Source organism: Neoarius graeffei, chromosome 18 (assembly GCF_027579695.1).
Source record: "Neoarius graeffei isolate fNeoGra1 chromosome 18, fNeoGra1.pri, whole genome shotgun sequence".
Taxonomy (NCBI): domain Eukaryota; kingdom Metazoa; phylum Chordata; class Actinopteri; order Siluriformes; family Ariidae; genus Neoarius; species Neoarius graeffei.
The window spans coordinates 6,579,437-6,600,330 of NC_083586.1; the positions used below are offsets into that span (position 1 = coordinate 6,579,437).

The window sequence follows — 20,894 nt, forward strand, 5'->3', positions numbered from 1 at the left end:
AACCAACAGTTGTCTCTGTATAACTCATAAAAGGCAACTTACTACCACTTTTTCATTGTTTACAACACTACTTATAAAACGAAGGGGCAATAGAATTCACTGACTATGAAAAATGACTACACATCATATTATTCAGTGCAAATTAATCCCAGTGAATATGTTCTGAGAAAAGATGATTTTAATGATGTATTGTTGGATAAACACTTTGGGAAGTGGGAGTGTACAAATATGCTAGCTTTATGCAAATGTATGTGGCCAGGTCGGGAAGGATAAGGCTGGACACATCAAAAATTATTTTTGAGGGTATTTTATTTCCCCATTTTTTCTGAATGTTTTGAGCATCTGTTTGATTTTTGTAGAATATAGTAAATGGAATTATTTTGGTCGTCGTAAATCATGGCCTGAGCATGACATTGCTGGCCTATTTGTGTACAACTGCCTATTCACCACACTGAACCTCATACAGTTTAGAATTTAAATGATTTTTTTCTTTTTTGATCTCAACACAAAGAAATGAATTATTTTGTAATTCAAGGACTTGAATTTGAATTATGTTTTTCATGGATGACTTCAGAGCCTTCATGGATGACATGACTATTACAACAAAGTCTGTTCCTGAAGGAAGATGGATGCTGGAGGACATTGGCAGACTGATGACATGGTTGAAGATGAAGTTTAAGCCATCCGTCTAGCAGCCTGGTTTTAAAGAAAGACAGACAAAGTTCAGGACCGCTTCAGATTCAGGATAGATGGTGAAGACATTCCGACGGTTGCTCAAGTGCTTTTCAATGCTGAACCTCGTCATTGTTACGCTCGACTATCTGTTTGCCGCCATACCATTGAGGCCATGCCCCCGTCCTGGTGCCAAACATTTAAGCATGAGCTTTGCTTTTCTCAAGGCCCAGGCAACAGGAGCTAAACACTCCTTTTGTGGTTTCTGTAGCATAGTGGATATCACGTTTGGCGAACATGCGAAAGGTCCCTGGGGCAAAACCAGTGCTTGTTTTCTTGGACTGAGAAGTGAATAAACATCGAGCTGTCATCTCCGCTCAGCCCGTGACTTTTAGAACAACCTGAAAAACCTTCAGGTATTTTCTGCTCTGTTGTGGTTATCCCTTTCCCCTAACAAGCGAACGGAGGTGCCTGAGAAACCTGGCAGGTCCGTGCTTTGCTTTCATAAATGTCCAGGTGTCTTGAAATCGGGTACTCTCAAAACAGCCAGAAAGACCGACCCTTGTCAGGACTGGACAACTTTTGGTAGATTAGCAGTTGTCATGTTCTCCGTGCAAACGGTCATCAGGACAAAACCTGGTTGGAATGATTTCCCTGCCTTTCTGGTTTTCCTTCAAGGGAGATAACAGCTGCTGTAAAAAAAACAAACAAGCATTCTCTACATTTCCGCTGGCTGCGGAAGCATGGAAATTGCAATTCTTCATAAGGAGGTGGTATTCTCAAATACAACGTCCTTCCTCATTTATGGAGCGGTGTCAAGTCAACAGGGCTGCACACAGCATCAGAACTCAGCAAAATGGCACTGACTTTTTTTTTTTTGCTTTAGACCATCCAACATGTAGACACTTTTTTGCTTGTTAAATCTAAAACAGTGACTGTACAGTTTCCCGTTTGTGGAAAAAGTAGCATGTCACCAACAAAAGAAAATCATGCTCGTGGACTTCATGTTTTTTCACAGGACAAGTTGGCCCAGGTGAAAACTGACATCATTCAGCCCTGTGAACAGCTGCTGACACTGCTAGTGGAAAGCAGAAGGAGCAGCCCTCAGTCACATCCAAACAAGGTAGTGACAGGCAACTGATTCCTTCCCAGTGTTTTGTCCCAGTGCCTTTCATTGCAGCAATGAAATATTGGCATGAAAGGACATGCCTTGGCCAGGAATCAAACCCAGGTTACCCGCTTGGAAGGCGGCTACACTAATCACAATCCAGCCAACACTTACACTGGGGACAAGTGCTTAAGTGGGATTGCTTCTAGTGTTGTGGCCCAGGCAACAGCAAATCAGCATGCTTGCTGCAGTTACTGTAGTGCAGTGGTTATCACATTTGTCTCACACGTGAAAGGGTCCTGTTTGAAACCAGGCAGAAACGGTGCTTGATTTCTTGGACTGAGAAGTAAATAAACATTGTCAGTGACTGTCGTCACTGCTCTGTCTGTGACTTTTGGAACAACCGAGAACCTGACAAACCTTCTGGTATTTTTTCCCCTGTCCCCAAAAACCAATCGTCTTACCGAACTGGGAATCATATTAAACCAATCGTGTTGTTGCACTAATGCAAGCACACAGTTGTTTTCTATCCCAGTGGCCACTGAAAGTGCAGTCATGTTATGTTTCTCTCCTCAATCATTTAAAGAGGGACTTGATCTTATATTCAATCTATTTTCTCTACCCAACTCCATCTGCTGCCATCTGTTGGTTACACAATGCTCTACAATTACCAGGAGAGATGGAAACAGTTTCAAAGAACTTTCTGTTTCTCTAGTGAACAAAAATATAAATGCAACACCGAAGATTTAGAAACATTTTATGAACCTATGGTTTAATCTAGTGTTGTAGAACTCGAGACTGATCTCAAGACCACTTTTTGAAGGTTTCGGTCACATCTCGGAATTGACCACATTTTTACTCAATCTTGTCTTGGTCTCAGACACGGAGGACTCGAGATGTTATCTCAAGACTGGTCAAGACCACAACTCTGGGGATTTCACTAAAATTCCTGTGCACTGTCTGATTTATGTGTTAATATCGTTATTGTGATTGGATGTAAAATTTCCTGCTTCAAATGCGACCAATAACATGACTCATTGTGATGTGTTTCGACAAGGAAACACATTGCAAACCATAATGGGGAAGAAAAAAATAGGTACCCTATAGGTCCATGTGGCTACTGCTTACAAATAAAATAGTTTTCTGATCCCATGTCCATACAGTAAATATAGCATATATTGAGGTTTTTCACCTGATGTCACAGGGTCACGTGACGCCCCGGTGTCCACCATTTTGGAGGTCAAGCTACATACTAATGCTGCAGACAGAGAGAGAGAACCAGCTTGGAAAAAAATGTTACAGACACCTAGAATAGATTAATTTGTCAGTAAGCACTCTATAAATAACCATGGTGTTTGCTTGTTGTGCTGTGGGCTGCCACAACAGACAGGGACAGCATGCAGGACGCTCCTTTTACCGGTTTCCTACTGACCCAGACAAGAGGGCCAAATGGATTGCAGCTGTGAATAGACAGGATTGGGAGCCAACAGAGTACTCCAGACTTTGCAGTGATCATTTCATTTCAGGTTAGTTTATCAGTCAACGCAATTTTGATAAAATATATAGCAAAAAGTAAATGGGTCAGTGTTTGTTAACCCATCTGAGCAGTGAAACAAGGCAGTGTTAATTTGTCTAGGGTTGCATGTAGCAGACATTTTGTTCTCCTGTTTGTCATGTATTATTTTCCTTTTGATGAATAAAGTTTATAAATACTACTTGTATCACTTACTTTTGAAAGTTTTGATAAATTCAAAAAGCAGCCCAACTTGTTTGTCTTGTAATCCTTTAATTAAGTCAGCCTTACAAAAAGTTTTTCATAACATGACCTGTTGAATAAAATCATTAGGAAGGGAAGAAATATTTTATCTTAGTTGAATTTTTTTATATTTAAAAAATATATATATTTCACTGATAATAAGACATGCATATAAATGCAAATACATGTTATTAAGTTGAAAGAAATATTAATATGCACCGGTGGAAAAAACTGTAAGACTTGTCAATTTATTCATAACTGGAAGAAAATCAACATTCCCCCAAAAAAATGAAAATAGGCAAATTTCTCCAAATTTTGAACAAGAGGAGAGTAAAAGTATTCAGGGAGAAACATATAAAGTAATATGTTGTTTAAATGTCAGCTTTATCTTGTTTGTATATTTACTTACATGCAAAGAAATTATTTGTAGAGAAAACAATCATTACAATTACTCATTTTAAGTACATTATAATTATTTTGGAATTCACTTGAATTATTCCAGCATTGATCTTGAATGAAAAATGTTTTTATTTTATGGTAATCTTATGTTTAAGATTTATTTTGTTAATTTTAGGAGCAAGGAGTAACCACCCCCTCTCCCCAGATTTTGTTCCCAGTGTCTTCCAACACACCTCATCACCTGTGAAGCGAAAAGGGCAGCAGTCTCTGGAGTCATTTCAGCGTCGACAGGCCATGAAGTCCAGAAAGAGAGAGGAAGAATCCCGTAGATCAGCTGCACAAGCTCTCCTGGATCTAACCTCAGGCCTGAACATTCCAGTAAAGGACTTGGAATTAGAGAATACTACTGAGGCAGATGTTGAACGAACATTTGAAACCTCAGTGTATGCACACAGACTGACTTGTCCATGGACCATATTTCTGCTATGGAACTTGAGCTCCAAAACTTGAGGGATGAAACTAGAGCCATAATGGCCGACAAGTCAAGACAGTTTCTACAAAAGCCTTCCTTTGAAAACAATGATGAGAAAGTCAGGGTGTTTACAGGGTTGCCTTCTTTCACTGTTCTAATGATATTTTATGATGTCAAAGTTTGTTTAAAAGATATCCCTACAATGATGTGTTTTCAATAATTTCTTCTTGCATGCATGTGGCTCAGGTTAAACTTAACAGTACAGTTTTTAGGTTACATGTTTGGTGTCAGCACCTCAACTGTATCTCGTGTGTTCATGAATGTTATTAATATTATGAATGTGAGGTTAGTCCCATTAATGGTATCATGGCCTGAACGTGAGCAACTGCGCAAAACCCTTCCAATGACATTTCGTCAAACTTTTAAGCACTGTGTATGTATTATTGATTGTTTTGATTGAACAACCAAGGGATTTAAAGGCAAGGGCACAAACATATTCCTCATACAAGTCACACAATACAATGAAATATCTTATAGCTATTGCACCACAAGGGGTTATTACATTTATATCAAAGGGTTGGGGTGGGCGTACATCAGATGTACATATTACTGGCAATAGTGAGTTTCTACAGAATTTGTTACCTGGAGATTTAGTGCTAGCAGACAGGGGGTTTGATGTTGAGGATCAGGTGGGGTTGTATTGTGCTAAACTGGAGATTCCAGCTTTTACCAGTGGTAAAAAACAGTTAGCATCTGTGGACCTTGAGAAAACTAGGGGATTAGCTGCAGTTCGTATTCATGTAGAGAGAGTTATTGGTGTTGCCCGACAAAAGTATACCATGTTGCAGGGAACTATTCCCATAACACTTCTTCAGAATGACCCAGAGGTAAACCTAACAACATTGGACAAAATAGTTAGGGTAGCCTGTGCTATGGTAAATGGCAGTGAATCTGTAGTTCCCTTTGATTAGGCAGAAAAATGTAATGGTGCCATTTAAAGAACAGTTACAGTGGTATTATGACAGTACACGCCATGTTTTCAGTATTGTTATAAAAATTTCATTAAATTTCTTAAAATTAATGTTAAATGTTGTGTAATATATCCCAACCCATTATGTGTGATTGTATCTTTCAACAAAGGAAAATTAATTATATCTCCAGATACATGTAGCACTGTCAGTGGTTGGAACACATTCTTGACCAAGTATTTTAAGACTGTACATCCTGTATGTAATTGGTCACTTATGTAAAAAATACAAATGTTTGCTGAAATTTATATCTACTGTATATATGTCCTGCACTAGAAACTAAGACTGGTCATAAGGGTGTGTGGCTAATGTTCAAATAAAGATGGTTTAAATTATATGTAGTGAAAATTTGTTGTATATACACATATTAATATAAAATTGAATGCATTTGTAAAAAAAAAAAAAATGTATAATTATTCATGTAAAACACTTCAGTTGTGAATAGACTGGTTTTGTATATAAACCTGCATTGGCAATGAAATGTTAATTTATTCCTGAGATGTAAATAACCATTAGTTTTGTATATAACTGTACAGTATATTAATAATTAATGTGGTTCATAGGAATCATAATACTACACCTTTGCCTTAATAGACCTAAAATAAATCTGTTCTTAGTTAACTTATCACATTTAACTACTGGTATTTCATGTCAGAGTTTATGTATACAAGAAAGATAAGAAACCACAGTTGTAGCTATCATATGTCACAGCTGACAGGATCGAGACAGACACCAGCTGTCTTGTGACAGTTTCAAGGTCTGTGAATAGTGTATGCACTACAAGTCTCAAATTCATGTTCTTCAGGCTCAGAAATAAAATCAATGTTTGTTTAGATTAATAGCAGATTACGCTTATTGGCATGAATATTATATAAACAAGTCAATTTATTCATATTAAATTAGAAAATAATACAGACATTGCATTTCCTATGAATTTGATTTATCTCAGTGCCTTGGGCTTACTGACTTTTGCTACCTTTCTACAGTGTGGACACAACCATTTCCGTTTGGGAAGGCCTTTTAACCCCAAACACTTTAAGTGGAAAACTTCTACATTACAATATCCTGACTGACACTTCAGCATTGTACGCTGTTCAGGTTCTTGGCAATAATACACATGCTTGGTGGCGCTAGGACCAGGTGTGGGGGCAGGGAGATCAGTGGACCTGGTGTACCATTTTGCCAGTAATTCTGGCAATACTCCCAATTTGAAAAAAAGAAGTGACATTCTCTAAAGCCTGTTGGAAAAAAATCAGCATCCTTCACAATTCTTTCTATAAATAATGTATTGTCTTGTGTCAAAACCACAAAGTCACAATATTCACTGCTACTGATATTAAGTTGAGCCTGAACTTGGTAAAAATACATGTGGTTTCTCTTTAGAGATATCTGTCCACCCATATTTTGAAGGCAAAAATCCTTGTCCTCTGCTTCTTGTTCAAGCGTGTCACCACGTTTGCAATAAGGGCATTTTATTTCTAAAATCCCCATCCCACAGCAGGAACACTTTATCTTCCCATCTGGAGAGGCACCAAGGTGAGGATAATCAGGATTGATGATGAGTCCTGAGTCTTCCACCATGAAGTCTCTGTGCTGCATGGCTACATGTGCTTTGTAGACATTCCTGGCCTCGTTTTCATGCTGGCATCCCCATCTGTAACAATATGAATCAAATTTTAGTTCAGTCCCACCATAATTCTCTCAGTCAATATGAAGAGCCATGTTATGAAAGTGATATGGTTTAATTCATTCCACACAAAAACTAGGAGCATGAATGAATGCATATTACATCAGTAATTTAGATATATTTGCATTATATGTACAATTTGTTTAATACAATTTCTTAGGCTACATGTTTAATGAGCTATATTCAGATTAAATAGACAAAAGCAGAAAACAGAAAGGACTGGCTTTTTAAGCAAAGCATAAGCACATTCTAATGTTAAAAGATATATAGGCCACTCTCTATTAAACATGGAACAAAAATACCTGTATATAAACATACAATTGATTGAGCATGGCCGTAGAATAACTAACAACAAAAATTAGCCACTACACAGAATAATTGCAAGCTCTAAAGGTATTTCTACAAATATGCATGGTGTGGGGGTGCAAACCAGTTCCTATTTTTACAGGAGGGAAGAGAGTCCAAAATATTGAAAATTTTTGGTCAAAATACATTTATACTGATTGTGAGGGAAAAAAATTCATCTGGTCTGTGCCCACGCCAACCATATTTATACTGGGAATACAAACATTTAAAACTGAAATATCCACTATGACCAAAACAGTATACAATACAACCTTTTTTCCTGTGTCCCATTCATAATCCATTACATTTGTTATTCTGTAAAACAGAACAAAAACCTATACATTTCAAATCAAATCAAATCAAGTTTATTTGTACAGCGCTTTTAACAATAAACATTGTCGCAAAGCAGCTTTACAGAATTTGAACGACTTAAAACATGAGCTGATTTTATCCCTAATCTATCCCCAATGAGCAAGCCTGTGGCGACGGTGGCAAGGAAAAACTCCCTCAGACGACATGAGGAAGAAACCTCGAGAGGAACCAGACTCAAAAGGGAACCCATCCTCATTTGGGCAACAACAGACAGCCTGACTATAATATTAACAGTTTTAACAGGTATAACCCTCAACTGTCCTCATGGGGCCGTCCTTCACAGGAGTGGGGCGATAAAACTCCGACCAGACACAGGGCACCAGGATGGATCAAGCAGGTCCGAGGGGCAGAAGAGGCCAGCATCTCAATCCCAGGATCAACATGTAACTCAGAGGGACAGATGGGGGAGGGGGGGAAGAAAACACGTTGTTAGGTATGCCCTAAAAATGACAAGTATTAAATCTGTGTGGTAGGCTCGCAGAGACGAGAGTCTTTACATCAGGCATGACGCACAATGGCATGTTAATATGGTAAAAAATATATCATGACCTGCTCTGGCTGGATGCTTGATTGGGTGATGGGAGCACACTCCTCAGCAATGATGAGATGCAGATGGGACTCTTAGGCCTGGCCAAGACAATTCAGTTACATTTCACCGGGTCTGGGACATGCGACAGAATGTCTGACGGCCGATTCCCTGCAGGCTACGATAGCCAGTCGAGGTCCCCACCGTCTCCACCAAAAGATTTCCTGTTGACTCCATGTAACTCAGAGGGACAGATTTGGGGTGGGGGTGGGGGGGGGAGAGAAAGAAAACACAGGTGGTTAGGTATGCCCAATGTCACCTGAATAAGTAGGAACAGTATACATATTGCACCGAGTACAAGCAGGGACTCCGGCAACTAACTATGACAGCATAACTAAAAGGAGAGAGCCAGAAGGTAACACAGGCATGAGGGAGCCCCGGGACATAAAGCAGCCAGCCACTGCACCGTCAACAAACTCGAGTGAGCAAGCGAGTGGGGACTGACAGCATCCATACATCCCAGTTTACCAAAACACTCTATGTCTGAGGACCCTCCAGATCTACTCCTTTACCTCATAAACACCATTAACAAAAGGCTTGACTAAACAGATATGTTTTCAGCCTAGACTTAAATGCTGAGACTGTGTCTGATTCCCGAACATTACTTGGAAGGCTGTTCCATAACAGTGGGGCTTTGTAAGAAAAGGCTCTGCCCCCTGATGTAGCCTTCAATATACGAGGTACCAGCAGATAGCCTGCACCTTTTGATCTAAGTAGGCGTGGCGGGTCATAGAGGAGCAGAAGTTCACTCAGGTACTGTGGTGCGAGACCATTTAGTGCTTTAAAGGTCAATAGTAGTATTTTATAATCAATACGAAATTTGATTGGGAGCCAATGCAGTGTGGATAAGACAGGCGTGATGTGGTCATATTTTCTAGTTCTAGTAAGGACTCTTGCTGCGGCATTTTGAACTAACTGGAGCTTGTTTATGCACTTATTGGAACATCCAGACAGTAAGGCATTACAATAATCCAACCTGGAGGTAACGAAAGCATGAACTAGTTTTTCTGCATCATGCAATGACATTAAATTTCTTATCTTTGCAATATTTCTGAGATGAAAGAAAGCTATCCGGGTGATGTTATCAATGTGAGTTTCGAATGAAAGACTGGGGTCAATAATCACTCCGAGGTCTTTTACTGCTGCACGTGAAGAAAAAGAAAGGCCATCCAGAGTTACTGTGTAATCAGAAAACTTACTTCTAGCTGTATGTGGTCCTAGCACAAGTACTTCAGTCTTGTCAGAGTTAAGCAGAAGGAAATTAACGAGCATCCAGTGTCTAATGTCCTTAACACATTCCTCAATTCTATTAAGCTGGTGTCTCTCATCAGGTTTTGCAGAGACATACAACTGTGTGTCATCAGCATAACAATGGAAACTAATACAATGTTTACGAATAATATCGCCCAGAGGTAACATATATAGAGAAAAAAGCAGTGGACCCAAGACAGAACCTTGTGGAACACCAAACTTTACCTCGGTACGTCTAGAAATATCACCATTTATATCGACATACTGATAACGATCAGTTAGATAAGACCTGAGCCAGGAGAGGGCCATTCCCTTAACTCCCACAACATTTTCTAGTCTATCCAGAAGAATGGAATGATCAATGGTATCAAATGCTGCACTAAGGTCAAGCAACACAAGTAGCGAGACACAGCCCTGATCAGACGCCAACAGTAGGTCGTTTACTACTTTAACCAGTGCTGTCTCTGTGCTATGATGAGGTCTAAATCCTGACTGATACATTTCATGGATGTTATTCCTATGTAAATATGAGCATAACTGCTGTGCCACAGCTTTTTCAAGGATCTTGGAGATAAAGGGGAGGTTTGATATTGGCCGATAATTGGACAGCTGACAGGGATCAAGGTCAGGTTTTTTAATCAGGGGTTTGATAACTGCTAGTTTAAAGGATTTGGGTACATAGCCAATCATAAGAGAAGAATTTATTATTTTTAGAAGCGGTTCAATTACTCCAGGCATTATCTGTTTGAATAGATGTGTCGGTAAGGGATCTAGTACGCAAGTTGAGGCTTTTGATGTAGAGATTAATGAGAGTAATTCAGTTTCTTTTAGGGGAGTAAAACATTCTAACTGATGATCTGATACAGTTATATTGTTAACTACAAGGTCACTTTCATTGTCTAACCTTAAATTAGTAGTTTGAATTTTTTGTCGGATATTCTCAATTTTGTCATTAAAAAAATTCATGAAGTCGTTGCTACTACATACTGCAGGTGTGCATGTGTTGATAGTGGACTTATTCCTGGTTAATTTTGCTACAGTATTAAATAGGAATCTAGGATTATTTTTGTTATCTTCTATTAGGGAGGAGAGATATGTTGATCTCGCAGCACTAAGAGCTTTTTTATACTTCAGGAAGCTCTCCTTCCACGCCAATTTGAACACTACCAATTTTGTTTGACGCCATTTACGTTCCAATTTTCGAGTGGTCTGTTTTAATGTGCGAGTGTCATCATTATACCAGGGTGCTAATTTTTTGTCTCTGACCATTTTCCTTTTTAGAGGAGCTACATTATCTAAAGTATGGCGGAATGTTGACTCTAAGCATTCAGTTGCCTGATCGAGTTCTGCAGGGGCTGACAGTGACCCAATCAAAGTTGACAGCTCTGGGAGATCATTTATAAAGCTCTGTGCAGTAGTTGACGTGAAAGTACGTTTAATACAGTAGCGTGGTGAGGTGCATATATTATTACTCAGACATATTTTGAATGAGATGAGACAATGATCTGAGATAACTTCAGACTGTGGAAGTATGACTATATTGTCTACGTTTAATCTGAATGTTAGTATTAGATCAAGGGTGTGACCACCATTATGGGTCGGTCCTATGACATTCTGCTTAATCCCGACTGAATCTAAGATGGACACAAACGCTGTTTTTAAAGGGTCTTCTGGGTTATCAAAGTGAATATTAAAATCTCCGACAACTAAAGCTTTGTCTAAGGAAATAACCAAATCTGAGATAAAATCTGCAAATTCAGAAAGAAACTCAGAATATGGCCCCGGGGGCCTGTAAATAATAAGCAATGGAATTAACTGGGTAGACTTATTTTTTGAGGCTACATACATTATATGAGTATGAAGAACTTCAAATGTATTAAATTTATAACCAGGTTTGTGTGTTACACCTAGATAATCGTTATAAATAACCGCGACGCCTCCTCCTCTGCCAGTTAGACGAGGCTGGTGTATATAACTGTATCCAGGAGGACTCGCTTCATTTAATGCTATATATTCATTTGGCTTAATCCATGTTTCTGTTAAACACAGTACATTAAACTCCTGATCAGTAATGAGTTCATTAACCATTAGCGCTTTAGATGTAAGAGATCTAATATTTAATAGCCCCACCTTTAGATCAAAGGTGCTGGCAGCAGCTGTACAGTCAGTCTGATCTAATTTTATATTGATTAGGTTACTGGAACAAACTCTCTGAAAATTTCTACCTTTTTGTTGAGCTCGGGGAACAGACACAGTCTCGATGTAGTGGGCCCTGAGTGACGACTCTGTGCAGCTAGCAGACAGTCGGTTTAGCCTGTTCGTCTGCTCCCTGGCCTTGGCTCTGGATTGTCAGAAATTAACTAGGCCTGTTCTGAGACTATGACCTATGCTGCAGGAAATGAGAGCAGCACCTTCCCGAGTGGGATGGATACCGTCCCGCCCTAACAGGCCAGCAGTGCCCTCAAAATTAGCCCAATTATCTATAAAGCCCACACTGTTTTCAGAGCACCACCTGGACAGCCAGCAGTTCAGCGACCATAACCTGCTGTAAGCTACATCGCCACGCCGCATTGGGATGGGGCCAGAGCATACTACAGCATCGGACATCGCCTTCGCTAATTTAAACACCTCTACAAAGTTACTCTTAGTAACCTCAGACTGACGAAGGCGTATATCATTAGCTCCTGCATGGATAACTATCTTTGAGAACCTGTGCTTGCCTAGGACCCTAAGATTACCTGCTATGTCCGGCGCCCTGGCTCCCGGTATACACCTGACTAAAGCTGCTGGTGCCCCTAAAGGCTGAGCTAATTTCACATGCCGTATGATAGAGTCCCCTATAACCAGAGCTCTTTCAGGTTTCTCAGTGGGTGCATCACTAAGGAGAGCAAACCTGTTCGGCACGTGACGCAGAGAGGAGTGGTGCTCCCGTGGGCGAGCCTCAGCGGTAGCTTTGGCTCTACGCTTATGCCGCCGAGCCGTCACCCATTCGCCCCGCTGTAAGGGCTCTAATGCCGGAGTTGGGGGATTGCTAACTCCACCTAGGGCGTCCAGACTTTCCCTAACAGAAACTACACTGTTCTGACGCTCACTAACCTGCTCTAAAGCCTGGACACGCGCTTCTAGCACTGAAATCTTCTCCGTCAGAGAGCTAACTAATCTGCACTTATCACAAGTAAAGCTAATAAAGCTATCGCTAGTGACAGAGGAAGAATGACTAAACATCCTGCACTCAGCACACTGAACAGGCTGAAGGTGTGCCATGATGAAAAGATTCACGTACCCTTAAATGAAGATCTGTTGATATTAAAGCAGATCAGATGGCCTCCGCTTGTGGAGGAGAAAAAAAGAAAGCTTCCGGTCTCGGGGTTCTTCCGAAAAAAGAAAGGATATACATCAGGATATACATTTGTATTTAGCATCTTCAAACAATTTCAAACATTAAAAGTAATTAGACAAAAATAAAATAGAAAATACTGAAACATACTCAGTTGCTGCAGAAGTGAACTTATAGGCCTGTGGATAGCAGATTTGCTTGATGAGAGACTTGGATGGGTTGGCTGGATCTGTTCTTGCAGCTGCCTTGAACCTGGAAGCTGTAACTCGGCCAGCACGCATTTGGAACCACAGCTTGGATTTGGCTTGTTTTCTAGTCTCTTCTTCAACGGAAGATGCCTGAAAATAGTATCATATTATACATATTATTTGATATAGAATTCATTGACACTTTATTATCCCTTGTCAAAATCATTTTGGACATAATTATTCATAACTTTAAAAGGGTGGGGGTATTATCCATCCATTTTGATGCTGGTGTGCATGTGGAGGGGAGGGGGAAGGTATTAACCAATGCAATGTAGTTTCGAAATCTCATACCTCCCACCTTATAAATAATAACTGGACTTTTAAATTCCAGATACACATATTTACAAATTTTATGTTAAACATACCTGATTTTCATCTATGTTCAGCACTTGAAATGCTGCCTCACATTCCAACAACAGATCAGGATATGACAGGCCTAGACAGACTGGATCATACAGCTCAGATAGGGGTTTGGGAAGATTGAGCTGTAGTGTCCTTGGTATTAAACTGTCATTAAAGCCTGCCTCCAGTGACAGTCTAGCACTCTTGGTACCAGACTTGGACAACCTCTTTAAAAAGTTCTCCTTTTCATCCTGTGTCATGAGTGGGATGGAAGATGTCTTCTTAGACTTTGAAGGGGGTGGTAGTCTGGAATTGTATAACTCCATACAGGCCTGTTTCCGCTTCCTCTCAGGACTGGTGAAGTCAATATTACATCCTGAACTGAATATCGCTCTCCCACCTGTGACATCTGAAGATTGTCCCCATTGTCTGGGACCATCAGTGCAGGTTCTGTTCTTCAGGTGTTTGACAGCTGATTCCAATGCAAACAGGGTGGCTGCGACATGAGAACAAACTTCTCCAAGTCCTGCTTTACATGTGCAGTGGCCAAAGATAACCTGCCCATCATTCTGCATGGCAATCCATGGAAGAAGAGGTGGTTCTGATAGTCTTTGTGAATGAGTCACCTATAAATGTAAAATATTTCATAGCAATTTATCAGTTAATTAAATAGACACACATGAATCATGACAAACTTTAGAAATTATTTTCAAATATTTAAATTATTGATAACTAGGGCCTGATCTAGAATAATAAGGCAAAGCAGCAAGTGTTGTAATTTAAAATTCCAGAAAAAAACAAACACATTCAATATCCATCCATCATCCATCCACTAAAACAGTATAAAAAACAATAAAACATTACACATTTAACCCAAGACAAGAGATAGATAGTATACAAGTACTTGTCACTTACTTTGGCATGAACAAGGTGTACTCCATTGCCAGGCACAATCCACTGCTGGAGTCCTGTAACCCAGCCAGCTACAAAATAGCTGTAGGCATCCAGGCTTCTGTATGCTTTCATGGCCTGGCCTGAATATGGTGAAGGGTTGAAAACCACATAGTGGTATAAATCATGGTACTGAAAGTCAGGCACCTGTTTACACTTCAGCATATCAGTGAAGACTCCAGGAGGAAAGAGGTAGGGGTCATCAATTCCCCACTCTCTCAACTTCTCCTACAACATAAAATAACATTACAGAAGAATAAATGGTGCCCTTAAAATATTATGATTAATTAGACATTAAAGTACACTGGAAATTATATGTCTCTAACCAACAACCCCCACACCCACCTACTGCATGGTGTCCAAACAACTTTAAAAAAAAAAAATTCTCTGCATTCTCCCTGTTGTACCAATTTTTTTCAAGTACAATTTCTTGTTACGAATGTAAATAATATACTGCAGATGAAGTCAGTAATGCACCAGAAATCACCAGTAAATTGAAAAACAAAATATTGTATCTTTTTTATGACGAATGAGCCCCCTAAAATAAATCATTTAATTTTTTCTGTTTTCTCTGTTTACCCTGTTCGAACTATGCCGATATTGTCGGGGGGTCCCTTTTTTTCCCTTGGGGGGGGGGGTGCTTGCGCTTGTCTCAGAGCACGGATCTCCAAACTCATGAGAAGTCTATCTTACGCACATATCACCCGGACTCCACACCTCCACACACGCATCGCGTCTGATGTCATAACTCATCAGGGGAAATCGTGTCCGCATTGGCATGTTCCAAAAACAACCTCGCATCAACAATGATACCACACGCAAAGAAAAAAAAAAAACAGTCAGGCTACTCATCAACCAACCTGGCTGCAGCAGTCATTGTCATGTAAACACAACACTTCGGATATGCAAATGCTTCCCGTTACACACGATTGCTATGTCAATAAACATCATTTTGCCAATATTTTAGAGACCCCCCAACATTTCTCAAATCATGTTTTCAAGGGATCTCATGTCTGTTTCAGGGGATCTCGGATCCCCCGAGTAACAAGACAGTGTTGTGAACATAGCCTACCTTGTACCGTTTCAAAATGCTGGGGTCATCCTTCATCAAATTGTTGACTTCTGTCGACAACCTTGGCTCCATACCAAGGCTGGGTACAGTGTTTGTGATAAAAGACAGATCCCATTTAACACGAATCACAGCTTACTTTCTTGTTAAAATGTGCAAAGGTCTCCACCATCTCATACCACCTTGCACTGAAGGACTTAAGCGTGCCGTCCAAAATGGCTGCATCACATGACTTGGTCACGTGGGTGAAATACCTCAATACATGTTATCAATTCTACTCGCCTCATCTCTTGAAAGCATCACCAAGCTGTGAGCAGCATCAGGGCTTGGAGTGTTTTGGTTACCAATTTTGTTTAGTGTATTTTGTTCTAAATACAGTGCTGTGAACTTGATCTATTTTCAAAATAGTACGAAAGCACTTGTTCATGAATTGTCTTCAAAGAATTATTTAGAACTATTGAGCACATTTTGTTTCACAAGTGGAGTGTAAAGACTGAAATAAAAAATACAATTAACAAATTAAAGCAAATAGCAGAAGTTTGATATCGCCTTCTCAATCTATCTGCCAAAAAGCTCAAAAAAACTTACAAAACCTGTCATTTGACTTTTCAGAAGGACCAAACAAAAGCCGTGTTAATCAAAAAGGTAAATTTTCTTAAAATGAACACCACTTACTCGATATTGAATCAGTAGCCTTGGTGAACCACGAGGTGAATTTTGTTTATCTTTTTACCTGCCGATTATCTTATGACACTACGAAGTTATGACGAGGTTTCTCTTATTCCGTTTCTGGTTCTGATTGGTTCTTAAGTTTATCAAGAAGTAGAACGGGTAATCGAACTTGATCAGGATAAGTGCTGATTGGTTACGAAGTTTTGCTATTGTTACACTCATTCTTACAGCACGATGACATAGTGGCTACTGCCTCGCTTCGCCTTTATGAGGCAGTAGCCACAAAAAAAACCCAAAACAAACAGTGGATTAAATGCTGAGCTGCAGAGCAGGAGTGTCTATGAGCCAGATGTTGGTGTGCGTTTTTTTTGTGCATGTAAGAGCATCCGGTGTTACTTAGTGCTAGCAGCGGTTCCCTGGTGTAAACAATAGCCCCATGGCTATATGCCAGCTGCCCCAATATGAGTGCGAACAGAAGTCCCCAAACAAGCAGAAAAAAACACGAGTGTTCTGAACATAGTTCGTGTAGTAAAATAAATAGCAGTTCAATGAAACTAAGTAAACTGTGAAAAACTGACTGTGTACCACAGTCCCATTGGGAGAGGAAGCCTTGACCAGGTCAAGTATTGGGGATAGATGGGTCCATATGGCTGCGGGGCCCTTTTCTTTTGATGAGCTGATTGTGCCAAAGCAGACATGTTCTTCCACTCCACCGACACTTGATGGGTAACACGACATTTCTTTCATTTTAGGCCCTTGTGCTAGCTGCTAGGTGCTAACATGCAGGGGCGCAGATACGTTCTTTGAACTGGGGGGGGACAAATCTGCCAGCAAACCAACCCCAACCCCACCCCCAACCCCAACATGTGTTGTGCGAGGAATATACTCTGATGCCCTTAAAACTGCCTTCTGAGCACTGTATCTACAGGCTACCACTGAAAGGAGGAGGCTACCAGAAAGGCATCTCTACTCCGTACGATTTTACTTTCACTACGACATTACTTTGAACAGACTATCAAAAAATTGCAAGGTGATATGATAAAGTAAGGCACAGTTTACTTACAGTCGTTGTTTTTTGAAAAAACGATGCAATCGTTTTCTGCCTTTTTGGTTTGGCACCCTTCATCATGCCGTGTTGGGGTCCTGAACTAGGAGCTGTCCCCGATATGCCTGTCAAACTTGTTGTGGGTAACCATAGCAACCAAGCTTGAGCTCGCAACCTGTGCAGTCTGTGCAGCTCAACCAACCAAATATCAGTCTTTGTTTTGTTTTATGTGAGTTGTTGCAACTATGTATGTACTGCTGTGCACCTCAATAAACCGAATGGTAATTAATTAGTCTTTTGATTTTTCCGTGAGGTTTACCTTATGCAAAGAAAGACAGCATAGACGTTTTTTCCTCCCTATAAGTGGGGGGGACCGAACGAGGTGAATTTAAATCTGGGTGGGACGAATCCCACCTGTCCCACCCTCTATCTGCACCCGTGCTAACATGTCACCTCATGACCTTGATCAACATCTGTTTAAACAATCTTTCTCTACAGTGTTGTAAATATAATATCTAAATGAAGTGCACATGAACATGTTGATAACACAGTTGTTGAGCAATTAACCCACTCTATGTGCAGACAATAATATTGATGAAATATTGAGGAGGAGGAGAAAAGACGGACCACGCAAAGTTAAAATTTCCTCCACTGAAGGAAGTGACATCACGTGCTGTTGGACAGGTGACTTTGGAGCAAACCATTGCTGAGTTAAAGGGGTTTTGCCAATGGCTAACACCGTTGACAGAGATTTCTCAGACACATGCAAATTGAATATATAGTCATGAGTCAAATACACCTTTATCATGTTTTAATGGTTATTTTCAACAAAAAATGATGAAAATAATATACAAAAACATGCATCCTACTGTTAATTTGGAGAGCAAACCTTGACCTTTAACAAATCGGACAGCACAAAAAAAAATTCCAATGTAGTGTACGCAATTTCTGCAAAATAAACGGTGGAACTTGCTGACGTTTTATATTAAATTAAAAAAGAATGTGTACCAATGTAAAATTGAAAATTTTTTGAAGTGAATATTTCATCTCATCTCATCTCATTATCTCTAGCCGCTTTATCCTTCTACAGGGTCGCAGGCAAGCTGGAGCCTATCCCAGCTGACTACGGGTGAAAGGCGGGGTACACCCTGGACAAGTCGCCAGGTCATCACAGGGCTGACACATAGACACAGACAACCATTCACACTCACGGTCAATTTTAGAGTCACCAGTTAACCTAACCTGCATGTCTTTGGACTGTGGGGGAAACCGGAGCACCCGGAGGAAACCCACGCGGACACGGGGAGAACATGCAAACTCCGCACAGAAAGGCCCTCGCCGGCCCCGGGGCTTGAACCCAGGACCTTCTTGCTGTGAGGCGACAGCGCTAACCACTACACCACCGTGCCGCCCTGAATATTTCATAAAATTGATAAATACAACCTGTGGACATGACATGTACCCCTAATTATAGAATGAACTGAATAAGTTAGGACAATGGATGAAAAAGATCGACATGAGTATTAAAATAGAACATCTCCAAAAGACTGCCTTGTTAGGAACAGTGAGAATATTGTGGAAAGTTTTGGAAAAATGAAAATGATGCTTATGAAGAAACAATTAAATTATTTTGGACCTTCGGCTACTAGTTGTAGCTCGCTCCTGAGGACAAATCTGGTTTAACATCTATATACTGAGAAATGTAGAAACACATCTAATAATAATTATAATAACAATAATAATAATAAATTAACTAAGTAGGGAAATACTAGGAGAAATGCTAAAGATTGATTATTCATTCATCTCATTATCTCTAGCCGCTTTATCTTTCTACAGGGTCGCAGGCAAGCTGGAGCCTATCCCAGCTGACTACGGGCGAAAGGCGGGGTACACCCTGGACAAGTTGCCAGGTCATCACAGGGCTGACGCATAGACACAGACAACCATTTACACTCACATTCACACCTACGGTCAATTTAGAGTCACCAGTTAACCTAACCTGCATGTCTTTGGACTGTGGGGGAAACCGGAGCACCCGGAGGAAACCCACGCGGACACGGGGAGAACATGCAAACTCCACACAGAAAGGCCCTCGCCGGCCCTGGGGCTCGAACCCGGACCTTCTTGCTGTGAGGCGACAGCGCTAACCACTACACCACCGTGCCGCCCCCTAAAGATTGATGAATAATGTAAATAATAATGGGTGTGTTAGCGCTGTTTGTTTGCATGGCTCTTGACTGCCATCGTGTGGCCAAGTTTAGGAAGTGCACGTTCCCTTTGTTGATTAAAGTCAGCGTTTCATCAATAAATCTGTAGGAAATAGCTGAGGGGGGGGCTTATCAGTGCGAGGCTTGTTGCCTGTTAGAAAATGTATTTAATAATAATAATAACGGGCGGCACGGTGGTGTAGTGGTTAGCGCTGTCGCCTCACAGCAAGAAGGTCCTGGGTTCGAGCCCCGGGGCCGGCAAGGGCCTTTCTGTGTGGAGTTTGCATGTTCTCCCCGTGTCCGCGTGGGTTTCCTCCGGGTGCTCCGGTTTCCCCCACAGTCCAAAGACATGCAGGTTAGGTTAACTGGTGACTCTAAATTGACCGTAGGTGTGAATGTGAGTGTGAATGGTTGTCTGTGTCTATGTGTCAGCCCTGTGATGACCTGGCGACTTGTCCAGGGTGTACCCCGCCTTTCGCCCGTAGTCAGCTGGGATAGGCTCCAGCTTGCCTGCGACCCTGTAGAAGGATAAAGCGGCTAGAGATAATGAGATGAGATAATAATAACTGATTTTGTACTGGATGGCTGTTGGTTTCCCTCATGTGGCCACATTTGGAAACTTGACTCGCTGCATTTTCAGTCAATAAATCAGTTGAAATAATGAAATGATCCAATAATTGTAATGTAGGATATGGATGCATGCCGCTCCCATCCATCCATGAGAGATGTGAAGAGCGTGCGTTTATTTGTCACCATTGTGTATTAAGGCCTGCGTTCAACCCACTGTACTGCATGGCAGTTTGATCAACACTGGAGTGTGAATTGAGGAATACTGTAGACATGTAATAAATTAAGTAGTTAGATCAAAAATAATCAAAATAAATAATCACAAAACTAAATAAATACATCGATCTGGTCAAAACAGAGTGTAGCTGTATATACATTTACTGTAACCCAGATTGGGAAGATGATGGGCCTTAAACCCCCATTTACTGTGAGCATTGTGTTTATAGAGAAGAAAAGGCCTGGCAGTAGACAGTGCTGAGTGTGTTCATTAGAGCGCTGGCTTTATTTTGATAGATGGGTTTGATGTTCTGCATGTCGGTTTATTTTGCCCAACTGGTGAAATGAATAAGATTTCCCTGTAAATGAAACTTGGAGTGTAAGAATGAGGTTAGTGTTGGTGAAAATGCAGCGAATTTAGAACTTTATAGATTCTGTATTAAATGTTGCATTTGTGAGAGCTGATAAAGTAAGGTCTGATATTTGTTATTGCATTCCTTTCTGTGCTGCTGCTGGTAACTTAGATAAATTAGTGGCATGTTCACTGACATTTATATAACTATT

The 20,894-nt window shown here is 40.6% G+C and overlaps 1 protein-coding gene across 2 annotated transcripts; it reads left to right on the top strand.

Moving 5' to 3' along the window:
* Positions 1-3,085: 3,085 nt before the first annotated feature.
* On the top strand, positions 3,086-4,570 carry LOC132866572 (THAP domain-containing protein 1-like). 2 transcript variants are annotated; one of them, XM_060899386.1, is made up of 2 exons: positions 3,086-3,306; positions 4,111-4,570. In XM_060899386.1, the coding sequence occupies exons 1-2, from the start codon at positions 3,129-3,131 to the stop codon at positions 4,443-4,445; spliced, it is 513 nt and encodes a 170-aa protein (XP_060755369.1). In that variant the 5' UTR covers positions 3,086-3,128; the 3' UTR covers positions 4,446-4,570. The 2 variants fall into 2 exon arrangements, with proteins under 2 accessions (XP_060755369.1, XP_060755371.1); XM_060899388.1 differs by having other exon boundaries at positions 4,141-4,570.
* Positions 4,571-20,894: the final 16,324 nt, after the last annotated feature.

What these genes read in the sequence shown, in the direction of transcription:
- LOC132866572 (XM_060899386.1), top strand. Translation starts at nt 3,129, where the DNA reads ATGGTGTTTGCTTGTTGTGCTGTGGGCTGCCACAACAGACAGGGACAG. An exon ending in CAGTGATCATTTCATTTCAG is followed by an intron (nt 3,307 to 4,110) that starts GTTAGTTTATCA and finishes TGTTAATTTTAG; the next exon opens with GAGCAAGGAGTAACCACCCC.